Source organism: Manihot esculenta, chromosome 11 (assembly GCF_001659605.2).
Source record: "Manihot esculenta cultivar AM560-2 chromosome 11, M.esculenta_v8, whole genome shotgun sequence".
In the NCBI taxonomy this organism is placed as follows: Eukaryota; Viridiplantae; Streptophyta; class Magnoliopsida; order Malpighiales; family Euphorbiaceae; genus Manihot; species Manihot esculenta.
The window spans coordinates 6,684,770-6,706,294 of record NC_035171.2 but is presented as its reverse complement, the minus strand read 5'-3'; the positions used below and the strand labels follow the sequence as shown (position 1 = coordinate 6,706,294).

General features: G+C 27.6%; 3 protein-coding genes across 3 annotated transcripts; all 3 read left to right on the top strand.

Moving 5' to 3' along the window:
* The first annotated feature begins 1,395 nt into the window (after positions 1-1,395).
* LOC110625492 (probable polygalacturonase At3g15720) lies at positions 1,396-3,729 on the top strand. Its single transcript, XM_043962178.1, has 8 exons — positions 1,396-1,916; positions 2,001-2,135; positions 2,206-2,376; positions 2,457-2,480; positions 2,556-2,763; positions 2,843-2,924; positions 3,012-3,120; positions 3,195-3,729. The coding sequence occupies exons 1-8, from the start codon at positions 1,836-1,838 to the stop codon at positions 3,321-3,323; spliced, it is 939 nt and encodes a 312-aa protein (XP_043818113.1). The 5' UTR covers positions 1,396-1,835; the 3' UTR covers positions 3,324-3,729.
* On the top strand, positions 3,447-10,676 carry LOC122724997 (polygalacturonase ADPG1-like). The gene is made up of 14 exons (XM_043961393.1): positions 3,447-3,584; positions 5,282-5,404; positions 5,491-5,518; positions 5,593-5,624; positions 5,758-5,928; positions 8,207-8,332; positions 8,433-8,567; positions 8,642-8,818; positions 8,904-8,930; positions 9,022-9,229; positions 9,318-9,399; positions 9,995-10,103; positions 10,252-10,365; positions 10,446-10,676. The coding sequence occupies exons 1-14, from the start codon at positions 3,447-3,449 to the stop codon at positions 10,674-10,676; spliced, it is 1,701 nt and encodes a 566-aa protein (XP_043817328.1).
* A 2,851-nt stretch (positions 10,677-13,527) lies between these two features.
* LOC110625554 (putative rhamnogalacturonase D) lies at positions 13,528-20,140 on the top strand (the record flags this gene model as incomplete). The annotated part of the gene is made up of 18 exons (XM_043961392.1): positions 13,528-13,662; positions 13,806-13,940; positions 14,076-14,249; positions 14,443-14,650; positions 14,731-14,812; positions 14,903-15,011; positions 15,093-15,212; positions 15,284-15,515; positions 18,074-18,092; positions 18,136-18,199; positions 18,325-18,459; positions 18,628-18,804; positions 18,888-18,914; positions 19,003-19,210; positions 19,291-19,372; positions 19,452-19,560; positions 19,717-19,836; positions 19,913-20,140. Coding segments are annotated over 18 exons (2,364 nt in total), but the record flags the coding sequence as incomplete, so codon positions are not given.
* Positions 20,141-21,525: the final 1,385 nt, after the last annotated feature.

The window sequence follows — 21,525 nt, the reverse complement described above, 5'->3', positions numbered from 1 at the left end:
CTAATCGGTTTGGTTTGATTTTTTTATTTTTTTCTGATCAAAATAGAATCGAACCGAAATAATTGAAATTTTTGAAATTAAAATCTGAACCGAATCGAAATGTATAAAAAATTAAATTAAAATTTTAAATCAGTACGGTTCGATTGATTTTTTCCGTTTGAATTGAATACTGTTCACCCTAATCGGTAGTCTGTAATTTCAGAGTTTAAGCCAAAGTGATTATGTCAGCCGGTAGTCTATATTATATCAGTTTTCTTATTTTTTTAATAAAGGGTATTATAATTATTTTATATTTCATTAACAGAAATTTTGATAAAAAATCTCTAATTTAGATAAATTTAAAATTTGGAGATTTTAAATATTTAATTTCAAAAATAAAGGATAAATTTCCGTGTAATTTATTTTATAATTTTTTATTTTTATTTTATTAAAATTTAGTATAATTATTATTTTCTTTAATTCATATAAAAAATCTTAAACGATTAATAAGATTAAAATGATTTAAGATTCAATTGATTCAATTTGAAATTATAAGCCTAAATGATTTAACTCAAGAAATATTTACCCTTTATTTAAAAAAAAAAATTTCAAAATTGTTTGAAAAGGAGAATATATATTTTTTCTATTTATAAAATTTTCATTTTTAAAATAAATAAAATAATTTATAAATTTATAAAAATTTTTTTAATTTTTTTTTTTTATAAAAGAAGTCGGGTTAATATTATATCGTTGAGTAACCGCAGAAAAAAGAAGAGGTTATGCAGTTATTTTATTGCAATTTCATTGTTAAAATATTTAAAAAAAAATACAATATTAATTTAACAATATAATTATTATTTTCCAAAAAAAGAAAACAATATAATTATTAGAAAACTAAAAATGCTATCTCTGTCATATAATATATTTTAATCTTTTTCTGTATTTATATATAAATAAAATTGCAATATAAAATTTCTATTATTTGTTTAACGGTCGTGTATCCAAATTTTGAATGTACGTTAATACATTGGAATAAAATTTAATTTCTACGTTTTCTCTCAAAATGTTACTTTAACCTTAATTTAGTTTAAATATAAGAAAATAAGAAAATTTTAAATTAAATAAAAAAAATAAAGAAATTTAGCTAAAAATTATAAATTCTGCTTCTTATTTTAAATCTAAGTCGCTAAATTAAAAAATTTAGATTAAGAGTTTTTATTTTTGAATTAAATTGAGTTTAAATTAAAATTTTCAAGTTAATTTGGATACAAATTTGAAAATAAGGTAATTGATCTAAATTAAATAAAGGGGTTCTAAAGAAAATTGAATTGATTAAAGCTCTTTCTAAAACATATTGATTCCATGAAAATTAAATTAGAATAAGAATAAATAAAATTATTTTTTTGCTCACTTCAATATGAAAATGTTGAAATCTTGTCTACATTGTAATGGAAACATGTAAAAAAAAAATAAAAAAAATAAATGTGATTATGCATATCAAGTAATAAAAAAAGATCAGATTATGTCATCTTTTTTATTTGGAATTACCATAATTTTATTAGAGATATGGAAAAAAATTCAGCAGGGAGGATGGAAAATACATTCACTTTGATTTCTTTCCTCCAGAAGCTAATGCAGATCATCATCTTATAAGTAGCTTTGCAGTTTCTGTTAGATCAATTCACAAATTGTTTTCTCTTGTTCAGTCTTCTCAATCTTTCATTTTTCTCAGACATACAATGGTAAGGATTGAGCAGTAATATATCTGTGAAGCGTTAATCATCATTTGAAATCAAATTCTTTTCATTTTGCAGGATTCATTTGCCATTGTCTGTGTTTTGAGCCTAGTCTCATCAATGTTCATCGTCGTTTCGAGTAAAAATTACAATGTTCTAAGTTATGGGGCAGTTGGCAATGGCAATAATGATGACACACAGGTAAAAACATCTTCATATATATATACACTTGTTCTTAATCTGACATATAATTGCTAATCATTACCTGGAATTCGTGAATTGCAGGCATTTATCAAGGCATGGACAGACACATGTAAGGATTCAGACAGACCTGTTATGTTAATTCCCAAGGGAAAGACATTCTTGGTGCATCCTGTAACATTTGCAGGTCCTTGCAAATCTAGCCAAGTCGACGTTCAGGTAAGCAAAAGGCAGGTAACATTAGTTCTATACGACAACTAATTGACAGTAACATTCTTGTTTCTTGCAGTTATCAGGAAATGTTATAGCCCCTAATGATCCTAATGCCTGGAAGGGCTTAGATTTTGGAAAATGGTTAACTTTTCAATATGTAGATGGGCTCACAGTATCTGGCGATGGCTTGCTAGATGGACGTGGAAAGGGCTGGTGGGATATTTCTTGCAAATACAATCCTGGAAAGGTATGGAACAACCTTAGCAATTCTGCAAATGTTGTCGTTTTCTTGGTCGAAATTATTAACCTTTTCTGATTTCTCAACAGGGTTGCAACAAACTTGCTCCATCGGTGAGTATATCAATGTAGAGTTTATTCATCTGCAAACAAATATGAACTAGTTGTGTTTGTATTCTTGGCTTTCAGATACTCAGATTTGAAAACTGTAACAATGTTAAAACGACAAGAATTAGAACTGTACAAAGTGGCGGAGTTCATCTTGTCTACTTTGGCTGCCAAGGTGTGGAAGTAACATCAGTGAACATAAACGCACCTGACGAAAGCCCCAACACAGATGGCATCCGCCTTTCACACTCGACTTCTGTGTCCATCACTGACTCGATTATCGGCACCGGTAATTGACTCATCGTCTTGAATTCCATTAACCCTTCGTTTGTCCACTTAAGCTTTGTTATTAACTGCTTAATTAACAGGAGATGATTGCATTGCCATGCTGGATCGCTCATACAACATTTCCATCACTCGTGTTAACTGTGGACCTGGTCATGGAATAAGGTAAGTGATTTATCATTACTACCAAATCCCACTGAAATTTCTAGCTCATAAACTAAGACATCTTCTGTGGTTTCCTTTGTGGAACAGCATTGGAAGCTTAGGAGGTAATGGAGACGAGGTAGACTTGGAGAACATAACTATAAGTCATATAAATTTCTACAACACAACCAATGGGGCAAGGATCAAGACTTGGCCGGTATGACATTTAAAAAAGAAGTTCTACCAGTTAAAAAATTGCCTTTTCTTTTTCTTTTGAGTTTGTTTTTGTAGGCTGGGAAAGGCCAAGTTCGAAACGTTGAGTTCTCTAATATAAAGTTTAAGGAAGTGGAGAATCCCATCATCATTGATCAGCACTACGGTGAATCCAAAAATTCACCCCGACAAAAGACGGAGTTTTAATGAGTAAAATAAAAGAAACAAGTTCATAGTTGAGAAGTACTGACCATTTTAGTTTAACAGAAAACTGGAATTCAAATAATTGGAGTTCGCTATCATGAATTATCTGGGACGTCAAAGACAGATATGGCTATGAATTTTGATTGTAGTGAGAATGTGCCTTGCAAGAATATCAGCTTGAAGAATATTGAATTAAGAACTGCATCATCAGTGCAATCAGTGAGTTCAAACTGCAACAATGCTTTTGGATCGGCTGAAGGAAAGGTGGTGCCTAAGCCCTGTCTCCGATGAAATCCAAACAACAAATTTAGATTCTTCACAATGCTTTTTTAAAATAATTAACACAGTGGGAGGAAAAGAAAGCTCCTTAATTTCCTTATTGTTTGTTATATGTTAGCAAAATTTCTAATGTTCCTGATATTAATTGATGAATAAAGAACAATATTTTTCAAATTCTAGTTATTTTGGAAGGATTATATAAATCTAAAATAAATCATAAAAAAACCTAATACTAAAGAATATCAACATCAACAACAACCACATAACTCAGACAATCATTTTTTTAAAAAAAATCAATCATTTAAATTCTTTTTAAACGTAAAATATTATGTTTTAAGAAAATATTATTAGTAATATTTTTCAATAATTTAATGTAATATCTGTTGAATTTGGATAAAATTTTTGAGATTTTTTCTCTACCTCACGACTCACGAGTAGCTCTTTTCACAGACTCACCAGCTTCAATTTTTTTTTTTTTTAAATTCATTAACTCTTATATTAAAAGCATTATAGGCCCATTGACACAAATTCATTTCTTATATTCAATTAACCATAATTTTTTTGGGTTACATCCGTTTTACAATTAAATTAAAGATGGGTGTGAAAAATCCTGTGTCCAAGAAAAACTAACTAAACATGGATAAAAGGAAAAGAGGGAAAGAGTGAAAAAAATAATATAGAGTTGGATAGCTAGGAAAATGATTTAAAAGAAAAAAAAATTATTTGCATTTCTTTGTATTTTTACATGATGACCGCTTTTGTATTTTTATATGATAACTGTTGGATCTCTAATATTCGGGTTGCGGTTGAGTTCACATAAAAAAAATTAGATATAACCTCATCAAAGTCTAATACACAAGTCTGTCCTCTAATACGCAGCCCAAATCGAGTAGAACAGAGTTTAGACTTAATGGAAAAGAATCCCGCTCACTTGACTTGATGGGTCAGTGGGGAACAAACACCTCTAATAGCCGCCTGACGATGGAGAAAAGGGAGAGTACGTCTATACATATGACTCTGCATGACATGTAATACTGTAGCAGGATGACGGTTATACATCACTAGAGGATAAAAAAGAAAAAATAATAAAGGAAGTGGGGTGAACCATTTAGACCAAACTCAATTACACATACCTTGCCCTTCTTCTAGTGTTGGATTTCAAATTATCAATTGGCGCAGTCTATAAAAACGAAGGAAATCTTTTCATAACCGGAATTCTCATTTTCATTACACCCACTGAGATCCACATGACCAATCACGGCGGCAACCACACTGAAAACACTCCAAATGATTTGCGTTCTAGTCAGGAAGTTTTCAGCCCTGGAGCCCCTTTGAACCAGCCATCCATATTAACTCAATCCCTCGCTGAGCTCGGTAGGGACCATGCTTAGAACCGCCTTGACTGACCAAGAGCTACAAATATGACTCTTCAACTCCAAAATACTGCACATTGATTAGAGCAAACATTATAACAAAGGAGATTCAATACCCCACTGAATGTACCACCTATAGTCGAAGGATTCAATGCTAACAAACTTCAACCTACCCTAAATCACCAAATCTCTTAGCAGAGCAGCAGGAGGACAGGCAAAAGAGGCGGAGAGGATAGTAGGAGAAACGAGCTTGTGGTCAGAACTATTACGATAATCATCATTTGAAATCAAATTCTTTTCATTTTGCAGGATTCATTTGCCATTGTCTGTATTTTGAGCCTAGTCTCATCAATGTTCATCGTCGTTCCAAGTAAAAATTACAATGTTCTAAGTTATGGGGCAGTTGGCAATCGCAATAAAGATGACACTCAGGTAGAACATCTGCATATACATACTTGTTCTTAATCTAATGTGTAATTGCTAATCATTAAACTTTACCTGGAATTCGTGAATTTCAGGTATTTATCAAGGCATGGACAGACACATGTAAGGATTCAGACAGACCTATTATGATATTCCCAAGGGAAAGACATTCTTGGTGCATCCTGTAACATTTGCAGGTCCTTGCAAATCTAGCCAAGTCAACGTTCAGGTAAACAAAAGGCAGTAAACGATATTGTAATAATCATGCGGGTATTTTTGGTACTTAAATATTTCTTCATTATTAGGTAAGATTAGTACTATATATGTCAACTAACTGACAGTAACATTCTTGTTTCTTGCAGTTATCAGGAAATATTATAGCCCCTGATGATCCTAACGACTGGAAGGGCCTCAATTCTGGGAAACGGTTAACGTTTCGATACGTAGATGGGCTAACAGTATCTGGCAATGGCTTGCTAGACGGACGTGGACAGGGCTGGTGGGATATTTCTTGCAGATACCAACCTGGAAAGGTATGCAACAACCTTAGAAATTCCAAAAATGTTGTCGTTTTCTTCTTCGACGTAATTATTAACCCTTTCTAATTTCTCTACAGGGTTGCAATAAACTTTCTCCAACGGTGAACTAGTTGTGTTTGTATTCTTGGCTTGAATTGAGAACTGCATCATCAGTGCAATCAGTTAGTTCATACTGCAATAATGCTTTTGGATCGGCTGAAGGAAAGGTGGTGCCTGAGTCCTGTCCCCGATGAAATCCAAACAACACTTTTAGATTCTTCACAATGCCTTTTTAAAATAATTAACACAGTGGAAGGAAAAAAAAATACTCCTTGATTTCCTTATTGGTCATATGTTAACAAAACAAATCAACGTCGACGAAAGAAAGGGGAATTGAATTGGATTGCTCGAAGATCGAGAGAATACGAATTTGAAATCTTTCGTATTTATTCAGACAGACTTAATACCAAATTAAATCTGTGAGTGCTGGCTATCAAATATTATTATAATAGATTTATTTACAATCAAGTATTACTGGATCGCTATCAAAAACCTTATTTATTTTAATTTTATTATTTAAATTATATTTAGGGTTTATACAAATTTAAAATCTTTTCTCTATTTATCCTTAAACGCTACTTTAATTATAATTCTAAATAATATTCTACAAGAGTAATTGAAATATTAATTAAAAAATTCTGAATTACTTAAAATTCTTACAAAATTAAAATAATCTTTATAAACAAAATTGAAAACTGAAAATCCCCTTTTTTAAAGTACGAGCCATTTTCCATACTTTTTTCTACGACCTTTTTTTTAAAACTTTTATGTCCTATTAATAAAAAAAAAATCGTAATATACAATTCAATTTTTTATTTATAAAATCAATAGTTTAATTATAGAATTTAGATTAATTTCACTTATTAATAACATTTGATAATAATATAATGCGTTGTATTTTAGTTAGCTAAAAAATAATATTTAAATTTATTATTATTTAAAATAATTAATTTGATTGGTTAGGTTAGTTTATTATTTAAATTTAAATTATTTTCTACTAAGGATTATAATATTAAAGTTTTAAATTTTTAACAATTTGAATATTTAATTTCTAAGATTATTGTTATATCTTATTATTATGATTTATAATAATTTTCCTCTCGATACATCACGAATATCTTTTTTATATATATTTAATTTGCATGTTATAATAAAGTCAGATTGTATTTTTTAAAAAAATTCTCATTAATTTCTTAATTAAATTAATATATAATTTAAGGAAATTTTTTTCTAACACTTACCTTTTTTTTTTTTTGAATCAAAACACTTACCTTTTTTAACTTTTATGTTCCTTATTATATGTATTAATAACAAAATGTAATATACAATATATATTAATTATTTTAAATAATAATGTAATAATAGAATTTATAATTTCATTTATTAATATATTATTTATTTAATTAATTGGTAATATGAAATATATATATATAATATTTGATAATAACGTTATCCTTTGTATTTTATTTAGCTAAAGAATAATATTTGAATTTGTTATTATTCTAAAATAATTAATTTGATTGCTTAGGTTAGTTTACTATTTAAATTTAAATTATTTTCTACTAAGAACATTATATTAAAGTTTTAAAATTTTAACAATTTGAATATTTATTAAGATTATTATTATATCTTATTAATATGATTTATAATAATTTCCCTCTCAATAGCATCATAAATATCTCTTTTTTTTTTGGTTTTTTATATATTTAATTTCTATGTTATACTAAAGTATTAGATTGTATTTTAAAAAAAATAACTATTTTTAATTTCTTAATTAAATTAATATATAATTTAAGATTTCTTTAATACTTTATTTGGTTATATAAATTCATAAATAATATATAGAAAAAAAGTGAAATTGGGATGCTACTTAGAAACTAAAAAATTTATACATAAATAATTTTAGACATAAAATGAACAAATTCAAATGCTTGAAAAGCAAAAAAAAAAAAAAAGATTATTTACAAATCAATTTATGCCAGATTATTACATTTTCTTATATTTAGTAGTAAAATAAAAATATACATTCACTTAGATTTCTTTCCTTTTGAAGCCAATCTAAACGACGTTAAATATGGCCGTTTAGTGTTTGATGAATGCATTCAGAAATTAGTTTCCCTTGCTCTATCTTTCTTTCATTTCTCTGAGCATACAATGGTAAGAACTAAGCAGTAGTATACATATCTAAGTTACCCACAGTGAAGAGCTAATCATCATTTGAACTATTTTGCAGGATCCATTTACCATCCTTTGTATGTTGAGCTTTTTGTCAGCAAGGTTTAATGTCGTTTCGAGTAATAATACTTACGACGTTTTGAGTTATGGGGCAGTTGGCGATGGAAATGCAGATGATTCACTGGTATATATAACACATCTTTATTTATTTTTTCAAAACTCCTCCTTAATCTGATGTATATTTGCTGTTCATTGAACTTTCCTGGAATAATTCTGAGTTGCAGGCATTTGTTAAGGCATGGAATGACACATGTAATGATCCAGACACACCTACCATGATCATTCCTGATGGAAAGACATTCTTTGTGCATCCTATAACTCTTGTAGGGCCTTGCAAATCTACCAACATCAATGTTCAGGTAAGTAAAAGGCAATAGCTGCGAGGTGTTTTCTTCAGAGTTAAAGTTAAGAATAAGATTCTTGTTTATTGCAGCTATTAGGAAAGATCATAGCGCCTGATGATACCAATGCATGGAAAGGACTAGAGTTTGGAGACTGGTTAGTCTTTAAATACGTAGATGGGCTGATAGTAAATGGCGCCAGCAGGGGCTTGCTAGATGGACGTGGAAAGGGGTGGTGGGATATTTCTTGCAAAAATAATCCTGACAAGGTATAGAATATCCAATAGCAATTCGACAAATTAATATTTTCATTTTCTTTGATAAAATTATTAACTCATTCTAATTTCTCGACAGCCGGATTGCAATAAACTTGCTCCGACGGTGAGTGTATCTATCCACAGTTTATAAAAACTTAATGGACCGATCTGCATGAACAGTGGACTTAGTTTGTGTTTGCATTCTTGTCTTTCAGATTCTCAGATTTATTTCTTGTAATAATCTTAAAGTGAATGGAATTAATACTACACAAAGTGGTGGAGGTCATCTTTCCTTCTTTAGCTGCAACAATGTCGAAGTAGAATCAGTGAACCTACAATCACCTGCAAAAAGCCCTAACACAGACGGCGTCCACATTTCACACACGACTTCTTTTTGGATTAACAACTCAATTATTGCCACTGGTAATTCACTCCTCGTCTTCAATGGTAGTAAACCCTTTGATTATACACTCAGTTAAGCTTTGTTAATTATTAACTTGTTAATTAACAGGAGATGATTGCATCTCTATGTTGGATCGCACATACAACATTAACATCACTTACATTCAATGTGGACCTGGTCATGGAATAAGGTAAGTTATTTATTAATTCGCAAGTGCAAACCAAATTGATTTTAATTTTTTTTTATGAATAAACCTACGTATTCATGTAGAGTGAGCAGTATATTCAAACCGAAAAAATTGATCCAGCTAAATTAATTTAAAATTTTGATTTAATTTTTTATTCATTTCAATTTGATTCGATTTTTAATTTTAAAAATTTTAACTATTTTAATTTAATTTAATTTTGATAAAAAAAATAAAAAATCGAATCAAACCGATCAGTGATAATAATATATTATTTTCAATAATACAAAGAGATGAATATTAAAGTTAAAATATTTCAATTAAATTTTAAAATATTAAAAATAAAGTGAAAAAATAAAAAATTTATTAAAAATTCAAACCAATCAAATCAAATCGAATCGATTCAGTTTCTGATCAAAATTGATTAGGTTCGATTTTCATAAATACCAAAATTTTGATTTTTAATTTATTCGGTTCGGTTCGATTCCGACCGAATGCTCACTCATATTCATGTATTAAAAATGTTTTATTTCATGGTAAATCAGATTCCGGTAAGTATTTTTTAATTTACAGCTCGTATTTGATTTCTTTTATGTAACAGCATTGGAAGCTTAGGAGGTTTGGGAGAAAATGTAGACGTGGAGAACATAACCATAAGTCATATAGACTTTTACAACACAACCAATGGGGCAAGGATCAAGACTTGGATGGTACAAATACATGCAGAAAAAAAAAATTTGTGTACATTCGATTCACCATGAATTTAAAAAATAAATAAGTAAAAAATTTAATAGGTCTCACTTATTTTTTATTTATGATAGATCGAATTTTCTAATGTTAATAATTTTTCTTTTTCAGGAGGGGACAGGTCAAATTCAAAACGTTGAGTTCTCTAACATAATATTTGATGCAGTAGAAAATCCCATAATTATTGACCAGCATTACGGTGACCCCAAAAGCACGCCGCCGAAGGTATGAGAGATTACTTAAGTTATTGCATATACTCTTTACTGAATGAACGAGAGTTGATTTTTTGACACTAATTATGACAGGACACTGGAATTCACATAAGTGAAGTTCGTTACTTTGAATTATCTGGGACGTCAAAGACACAAACAGCTATAAATTTTAATTGCAGTGAAAGCGTGGCTTGCACCGATATCAGTCTGAAAAATATTCAACTGAAATCTGCAACATCAGGAGAATTGGATTCAAAATGCAATAATGCTTATGGAAGGGCTGATGGAGTTCAGGTGCCTAAGCCTTGTCTTCGTTCAAATTGAAAAGTTGTACGACTGATTGAGCAAGGAAATAATTATTACATATAACAGTTTTTTCTGGGCAAGTTGAAATTGTGATAATGCACGAGTGAAATTGTAAAATTTTCATTTTAATCCCGGATAATAAAGTTTTTTTTTTCTGGGCAAATCCAACACTCTTCTGAATCCTGTATTGCTTTTTCAAATGAATGATAGACATACCGTTGGGAAGGGAAAAAAAAAGTTTAAAATCTTGGTGAGCTTTTAATATATGCAACGATTTTTAATTTTGAAATTAAAATAAATTTTCAGTTAAAATGTCTTATAAAAAATAGTGGAATGATCATCTTTGAGACTAATGAAGTTACAGTTGCAGATTCCTACTTTAATAAATAAATTTAAAAAAAAAAGTTCTAATCCAATTCTTCAAATTTTAGCTTTATAGTCTAAATTTTCAAAATTAATTATAAGTTTATACAATTCTGAAGTTTAATTTAAGAAAAGTGTATATAATTCTACATATTAATACAACTGCTACACATAATAAATAGGCTTTCTTTTCAAAAAATAAAAATAAAAATAACGATAAAAGACTGATTAAACTTTATCAGAAATTTTAATTAATATTATTTGATTAAAATGATATAAAAAAATAATAGGCTAAAAATCAAAATATTTTATTAAAATTTTTTAAAAATTAAAAAGTGAATTTCAAAATTTATTTATAATAAAAAATTTTTAATATATAAAATTATAAAAATATTTAAAAAATAATTAAAATATAAAATTGACTCAAATAGTGAAATTTTTACTTTAATTTTATAATAAATGTATAATTCTTATCATAATTTTAAAAATCGTGCGACTCGAAATTATCTTTCATAATAATTTAAATAGTTGGTTTGAAATTTTTTTTTTTCAAAACTTATTATGAATTTCTATCGAATGACAATAAAAATTAATTTTGATCTAAATCCACCATAAAATTTAAGTCCACGTAATTAATTAATTTTTTTTTTATGAATTTAAAATAATAACATTTGCTATCAATAAATCTTCTGCTTATAAGAAATATTTAGTTAATTGGTTAAACAAGTTTATTATTATTTTCTTTAAAAGAAAAAATCTAAGTATCATATGGGATCCATGTATAAATTAAGTTTGAAATCTTATTTGTACTGTCATATGGTATTATAAATTAAATTTTAAATTGAATAAAATTATAACCATTTTTGAAAATTTAGACATTTATATTAAAATTTACATATTTAGATAATAAAGACCCACAAAATTTTGGCTTTTCAATTCCACTAGACCTAATAATAATAACAACAAAAGATAAAAGATCAAGCCATCTTATGTAATTTTTTTTTAATTATTATCGTTTTGATCAGATAAATTTTACATTTTCATTATTATCTTTTTAATAATTTTAATGAATTCATTTATTAAGAAAAAATAAAAAAAATCTTACCCTTTCATTAAAAGAAAAAAAGAAAAAGATTTGTAATGAACCATTACAATGATGATTTCATAGTTATTACAAAGAAAAAACTTACATAATTTATATTGTAATTTTTAATTTAGAATTTTCATTTTTGTAAATAATTAATGTAAAAACTGATGAAGGTTTTGCGATTAAAATTTGTTACTTAAAATTAATATATTATTTTTCTCACAAAAGAAACAAATCATATATATATATATATTATAAATATGAAATTCAGATAGAAAATATACATATTTTACATTTTTATATTATAATAAAAATTAAATTAATGCTATAACTATATGAAAAATAATTTTAATATATTAGATAATAAATATATTTTTAATATAAATAGTAAGTAATTTTATAAATACTCTTTAATAGAAAAATTTATAACTACTCTATATTAATCATTATAGTAATGTACAACTCACATAAGAAATATGGCAATTTTTTATTTAGTAGAAACATAAATTTATTAGACAATATATGGACAAGAATTTAGGAATATATGGACATGAATTTAGGTGTAATAAAAATATACATCCCCTCAGATTTCTTTCCTGCTAAATCCAATCTAGACGACCTTAAATATGGTCGTTTTGTTTGATAAATGCATTCAGAAATTAGTTTCTCTTGCTTTCTCTATCTCTCCTTCATTTCTCTCTTTATACAATGGTAAGTAGTCAGCACTCACTTTATGATGAGTATTTGTTCGGTTCAGTTTAATAAATAGTTAGCACTCACTATAGAGATGAGCATTCGGTCAATTTGATTTAAAATCTCTAGTTCGGTTCAATAAGTAGTTAGCACTCACTATAAGAGTGAAATTGGTCGGTTTGGTTCAAAATCAAATTGAATTGAATAAACCAAAAATTGAAATTTTAGTATTTATAAAAATCAAATCGAACTGATTTTGATTAGAAATCAAACTGAATCGAATCGATTTGATTCAGCTCGATTCGATTCGGTTTGATCAGTTTCGATTTTTAATAATTTTTTTATTTTTTATACTTTATTTTAGTATTTTAAAATTTAATTAAAATATTTTAATCTTAATAGGATTTAATTTCTCTATATTATTGAAAATAACATATTATTATCACTAATTAGTTCAGTTCGATTTTTTTTATTTTTTCTAATCAAAATTGAATAAAACCGAAATAATTGAAATTTTTGAAATTAAAAATCAAATCGAATCCAATTAAATAAAAAATCAAACTAAAATTTTAAATTAATTTAGTTCGGTCGATTTTTTCAGTTTAAACCGAATACTGGTCACCCCTAATCAGGAGCGGTAAAATACATATCTAAGTTGCCCACAGTTCAAGCTTATAATATGAAATCTATGAAGAGCTGATCATCATTTGAACTCATATTCTTTTTATTTTGCAGGAAATATTTATTATTTTTTATATTTTGAGTTTGATTTCGGCAATATTTAATGGCGTTTCAAGTAAAAATACTTATGATATTCTTAGTTATGGAGCGGTTGGCGATGGAAAGACTGATGATACACTAGTATGATCCCGACAGTTTATACTCCATTTATTTCATAGAAAATAATTTATGCGTGAATTTATTTTTAATAAAAGCACTGTTTATGCAATATATCTGATGTATATTTGCTAGTAACTAAATTTCACTGGAATTTGTTAACTCAGGCATTTGTTAAGACATGGAATGCCACATGTAATGATTCAGACACACCTACCATGATCATCCCTGATGGAAAGACATTTTTGGTGCATCAAGTAACTCTTGCAGGTCCTTGCAAATCTACCAACGTTAATTTTCAGGTAAATAAAAGGCATGCAGCAAATGAAATTCTAAGCGCCATGCTTCATTACTTGAATCAAGCTAAATATTTCTCCATTGTTACGTAACTTTGATACTATACGTTATAAGAGTGAAGGTTCTTGTTTCATATCCAGCTATCAGGAAAGATTATAGCCCCTGCTCCCATTGCATGGAACGGACGGGATTCTGGAAGGTGGTTAGCCTTTCGACAAGTAGATGGGTTGATAATAGCCGGCACTAGCAATGGCTTGCTAGATGGAAGTGGAAAGGCCTGGTGGGATATTTCTTGCAAACACAATCCTGGAAAGGTATGCCACGCCGATAAGAATTCGACAAAATATTTTCATTTTGCTCGATGAAGTTATTGACTCTCTGTAATTTCTCAGGCGGGTTGCAATCATCTTGCTCCAACGGTGAGTTTATCAGTGTATTTGCATGCACATCTAATTATAATTAATCTAATAACAGACACACATGAACTAGTTTTGTTTTGGCTTTTAGATACTCGGATTTGAAAATTGTAATAACATTAATATGAGAGGAATTAGAACCGTACAAAGTGGTGGAGTTCATATTCGGTTCCACAGCTGCGAGCAAGTCGAATTGGATTCACTGAACCTACAATCACCTGGTGATAGCCCCAACACTGATGGCATCCACATTTCTCACTCAAAATCTTTTTTCATCAATAACTCCATCATCGGCACCGGTAATATATTCATCGACTCTTCATCTTGAATTATAAATAATATAGTTTTAAGGCTTCATTGCTAACTTCCAACTTGACAGGAGATGATTGTATCTCCATTGTCGATCGCTCTTACAACATTAACATTACCTACATTGACTGTGGACCTGGTCATGGAATCAGGTTAGTGATTTGTCAATAGTACTCTATCTCACTGAAACTTTTAGATTACGATAAACTAAGACATTTCCTGTGGTTTCCTTTCTGCAACAGTATTGGAAGCTTAGGACAAAAGGGAGAAGAAGTAGATGTAAACAACATAACTGTAAGTCACATAAATTTCCACAACACAACCAATGGGGCAAGAATCAAGACATGGACGGTATGAATGTATTGAAATGTTAAATTACTCAGTCTTTTAAGCAACTCTTACTAATCATATTTCTTTAATCAACTTGTTTAGGTGGGAAGAGGCCAAGTTCAAAATGTCCAATTCTCTGATATAATATTTAAAGAAGTGCAAAATCCCATAATCATTGATCAGCATTACACTGAATCTGGAAATACGCCTTCGCCGCCATCGGTATGGAATTGGAAGATGCTTCAGTTTTCTAAAATTTTGTATTAACCATTGTTTTTTTTTTGTTTGGACAGAACGTTGGGGTTCATATAAATGGAGTTCAATATCTTGGATTGAATGGAACGTCAAAGACACAAGCAGCTATCAATCTGAATTGCAGTGAGAATGTGGCTTGCACGAATATCAGATTGGAAAATATAGAATTGAAATCTGCAACACCAGGAGAAGAAGTCAAATCAAGCTGCAACAACGCTTTTGGATCAGCTCAAGGAGTTGTGGAACCTAGTTCCTGTCTCCGCCAACAAGGCTTTTAGAATTGCTTTTTTTTTTTTAATAATTTAATGAAGTGAATTTCAACGTTTAAATAAATGAATATGGATTGTATTCATCATACCTTATATATTTAAAAATCATTGTATTTGTTTTCGCTCATAAAATAATAATATTTATTTTTATTTTATATGTTTAATTAAGAATATATGTCTTTGTTATTATAATATACAGAGTGATTTACTTATTTTTTTGAAATGAATAAAAAATACAATTAAAATTATAATATTATTAAAAATATAAAATATATTATTATATATAGTAAAAAAATTAAAATTTTTTAATAATAATTTTAAATTTTTATTAAATTATTATTTCAATAGTATTAAAATAATAATTTTATAATCATTTCAATAATATTATTACATAAATTCTAAAATATAAGTAGCGGATGAAGTTTGATTTAGTTTTACAAAGCTATAATTAATAATAAAAATATTTTTAAATTTAATTTTATTTGGTCCAATGAAAGCAAAATAAATAAAGAAAATTTTCTAAAATTTCAAAAAAAAAAAAAAATCACAAGCGATAGATGTATATTATTAAAATTATGCTATAAAATGAAATAAGGTATATAAAATGTATAAATACTTTCATTAAATTGAAAATATAGTATCCTATAGTATATTATATTTATTAATTATTCTCTCACATTTTTAATAATACAAATAAACTATAATATTATATTGCATAAAATATAATAAAAAATTAATCAATTAAATCAAAATATGCTCTACAAGTATATATAAATAACACTTTTTATATAGAAACAAGAATTTAATTGTTTAATTGTTTAATTTATTCGTAATATTATTAATACTCACTGATTAAATTTAATTTTTTATTTTAAATTTTACTTAAAAATATGAATTTATTATTTTAATAATTATATAATATTTTGACATGGTATTTTAATATTCTTAATTTTAAAATTAATCTAGTTATATTTTCATTAATTTAAGTATTTCTTTTAGATTTTTTTAAACTCCAAAAATTAATTTACAAAAATTATAATTAATAAATTTTATCATAATTTATGATTATATTTAAACAAAAATTAATATTACAAGAATTTATATATTATTAATTTTTTTACAATATAATAGATTTTAAATTCAAGTGAAGAATAATTTATTTAATTTAAAGTTTTTAATATTAATAAATTTATATATCTTATTATTTTCTTAATTAATTTCTGAAGTTAATTTAACAAATAAAAAAAATTCTTCCTTTCAATATATAGTATAAATAAATTATAAGAATTAAAAGAATTATAAATATTTAAGTGAAATCATTTTTAAATTATTAATTTACTAAAAAAAATTAGTGATTTTATGTATTTCTTATTTTATTTTTTTATTTCATTAATATTTTTAATATTCAAATTAAATTTAAATTTTTATTTTAATTTATACTACAAATATGAATTTATTATTTAAATAATCTTCTTAATATTTATTTAATATTTAAATATATTATTTTAATAATTCTTATTTTAAAATTGATTTAGTGGTATTTAAATTAATTTAGATATTTACTTTATATTTTATTAAAAAACTCTAAAATTAATTTAAAATAATAAAATTATAATCTAATATATATCCTTAATTAAAATATGTAATTTTATCATATTTTTATATATCTTTTAAAAAATTTTTAATTAACTAAAATTAATTTAAAAAATATAAAATTATTATTTATTTTAAAAATTAAATTTTAAATAATAAAATTATCAACGATTGGGCATTATAAAAAATTTCATATTTCCTCCTCTTTCCACTTTTAAATACTAATTAAATTTTGAATTCTAACTTATTTGTATTATTTTATTAATTAACCACTTTAATATGCTAAATTTGCCGACGTTTTGATCGCAAGTAAATCGAAATAATTGGTAAACTAGAACATAGTGGTTCGCTAGTATTTCGGGCGACTACACCTATTTTCACAGGAGTAGCCTTTTTTCATAGGTCCACTAATTCTGCATAATTTATCTGACGACTTTGATACCCACTAAAACAGTCCGTTCCAAGCTGATCTAAATAACTTTTAAACCCATTTTTCAATTGATAAAAAATGATTAACTCAGATTATTGAGTAGTTTCGTACCAATAATTATATATAATTCGAAGACTTATAATAATACAGTAGAATGTACTTATTATTTAAAAATAATAAAATATAATAAAAAAATATTTATTATTATATGACAAATCAGTTTATTATGGCAGCATATTCAGCACTATAACAACATACTACTTATACCAAATTATTACATTTTTTTTTATATAATAGGACAATAATATACATTCCCTTAGATTTCTTTCCTTCTAAAGCCAATCTAGACGACCTTAAATATGGTAGTTTTATGTTTGATAATTGCATTCTCTCTGCATTGAGAAATTGGTTTCTCTATCTCTCTTTCATTTCTCTCAGCATACAATGGTAAGGACTAAGCAGCAGACCCATAATTCAAGCTTATAATATGAAGTGCTAATAATCATTTGAACTCATATATTCTTTCCATTTTGTAGGATCCATTTACCATTCTCTGTATCTTGAGTTTTTTCTTAACAACATTTAATGTCGTTTCAAGTAATAATACCTATGATGTTATAAATTATGGAGCAATCGGAGATGGAAATACAGATGATACACTGGTATAATAATTATATATTTATACTTTATTTATCACGCGTAAATTAATTTACATGCGAAAAACATGTAAGGATGGAGTGAAACATTTTGAATTTGTAAACTTAATTTCAGAATTTGTTAACTGCAGGCATTTGTTAAGGCATGGAGTGATACATGTAAGGATCCAGACACACCTACCATGATCATTCCTGATGGAAAGACATTTTTGGTGCATCCTATAAACCTTGCAGGCCCTTGCGAATCTACCAACATTAATGTTCAGGTATTTAAAAAGCATGCATGCATCAAATGAAATTCTAAGCACCATTCTTCCCTTTTGGCACTTGAATCAAGCTTAAATATTTCTTCATTGTTGTGTAAGTTTAATTTTTAAGGAAAATAACTTTCTTTCTTATAGAAAAAAGAGTGAGAATTCTTGTTTAATATCCAGGTATCAGGAAAGATTGTAGCTCCTGATGATCCCAAAGCATGGAAGGGGTTAGATTTTGGAAAGTGGTTAGTTTTTCAACAAGTAGATGGGCTGATAGTAGCTGGCACTGACGATAGCTTGCTAGATGGAAGTGGACAGGCCTGGTGGGATATTTCTTGCAAAAAAAATCCTGGAAAGGTATGCCAAGCCGATCGCGATAGTAATTTGATAAATATTTTCATTTTGGTCGACGAAACTATTGACTCTTTGTAATTTCTCAGCCGGGTTGCAATCAACTTGCTCCAGCGGTGAGTTTATCAGTGTATTTGCATGCACATTTATTTATAATTAATCTAATAACAGACACACATGAACTAGTTTTGTTTTGGATTTTAGATACTCGGATTTGAAAGTTGTAATAACATTAATATGAGAGGAATTAGAACCGTACAAAGTGGTGGAATTCATGTTCGCTTCCACGGCTGCCAGCAAGCCGAACTGGAATCACTGAACCTGCAATCACCCGGTGATAGCCCCAACACTGATGGCATCCACATTTCTCACTCAAAATCTTTTTTCATCAATAACTCGATCATTGGCACCGGTAATATATTAATCGACTCTTCATCTTCAATTATAAATAATATAGTTTTAAGGCTTCATTGCTAACTTCCAACCTGACAGGAGATGACTGTATCTCCATTGTCGATCGCTCGTACAACATTAATATTACGTACATTAACTGTGGACCTGGTCATGGAATCAGGTTAGTGATTTGTCAATAGTGATTTACTTTTAGATAATGATAAACTAAGACATATCCTGTGGTTTCCTTTCTGCAATAGCATTGGAAGCTTAGGAGAAGATGGAGAAGCTGTAGATGTACACAACATAGCTATAAGTCAAATAAATTTCTACAACACAACCAATGGGGCAAGAATCAAAACTTGGCCGGTATGAATATGACTTTCCTTTTATATTTAGATACACTTACCACCAGATTAAACCTGTGATTGCGGCCGGTACGAATATATTGAAATGGTTTATTACTCAAATCTTTTAAGCAATTCTTATTTATTATATATATATTTTTTAATAAATTTCTTTCAGGGTGGAAATGGCCTGGTTCAAAATGTTGAATTCTCTAATATAATATTTAATGAAGTGGCAAATCCAATAATCATTAACCAGTATTACAGTGATTCTGGAAAGTCACCTCCGCCAGCATCGGTATGTAAGACTTTTTTTTTTCTTTGTTGTAAAATTTAATTTTTCAAAATTATATATTAACGATTTAATTTGACAGAATGTTGGAGTTCATATAGACAAAGTTCAATATTATGGATTAAATGGGACGTCAAAGTCAGTAGTAGCTATCGATCTTAACTGCAGTAACTATGTGCCTTGCACAAATATCATATTGGAAAATATAGAATTGATATCTGCAACGCCAGGAGAAAAAGTCGATTCAAGCTGCAACAATGCTTTTGGATCAGCTAAAGGAGTTGTAGAACCTAATTCTTGTCTCCGATGAAATTGAAAAAATTCAAAAAAAAAAAATCATGTAGATCCTTTAGATTGCCTTTTTTAATAATTTAATAAAGTGAAAATTTTCACCTCTTAAATTTTTTTGTATTTATATATATATATATTAGTGGCATTGAATTGAAATCGAAAAAACTGACTCGAAATAAATTAATTTAAAATTTTGATTCGATTTTTTATTATTTTAATTCGGTTGGATTTTTAATTTTAAAAATTTTGATTATTTCGATTCGATTGGATTTTGATAAAGAAAATTAAAAAAAATTAAATTGAATCGATTAGTTATAGTAATTGATGATCGCTGGATTTCACTACCCCAGTCTAAAACCAAGTCCACGATGACGGCCCATGACCTGAAGGCTTCTAAGTCTTCCGCGTGAGTCAAGTCCAGTCCGTTCAGTCTAAAGACCGGGCTCCAGTCAGATTTTTCAATCAGGCCGACCCTGCCTTTTCCGGCCCAATGACTAGACCTCCTCTAAGCTCTGCCTTAATCTCATCTTCCAGCCCAACCCGAAAGAAGGGGGTGGCCAGCCCATCCATCTGGTGGGACCACCTGCATGTGTGCCAGAGAAGAATTAAATGGCCGTTACGCATGACGCAGAATATCTGACATTCTCGTATGACCGTATCAGAATGGACAGACAAAGGAAAAGAATAAAAGGGGAGGAACACTATTCTCTCGTTTTAAGTTTTTTCTCAGTTTACAGAACTCTTGTAAAAACCCTATTTTCTGGATTTCAGATTATCAGTAATATATTATTTTAAAATATTAAAATTAAGATATTTCAATTAAAATTTAAAATATTAAAAATAAAATATAAAAAATAAAAAATTTATTAAAAATTCAAATCAAACTAAATCAGACCGATTTAGTTTGATTTGATTTTTTATTAAAATCAATTTGATTCAATTTTCATAAATACTAAAATTTTAATTTTTAATTTATTCGATTGAATAGAATACTTACTTTTATATATATATATATATATATATATATATATATTTTACACTTGCAGATAGTTTATTATTTTATTTTAATAATATTATCTGAAATGTTATTTCTATATATATGTTTTATTTCAATCATATTATAAAAAATTTTTTATAATTAATTGATAATAACCTATAATTAATTATAACTTTATTTCAAGTTTTAATAAATAAATAAACTGATTATAATTATTTTTATTATTTTTTATGATATAAAATTTTAGTGATTAAAAGTATAAATTTTTTAGTGAAAGTTATTTAAAATTGAATAAATAAATAAAAAATAGATTTTTTAAGTTGAAGTTATGTGGCACACCGATAAGGTTATATATACCTTTGTATTAGTTTTTTTTTTTTTTTTCAAGTCATTCTAATTTATTGAAT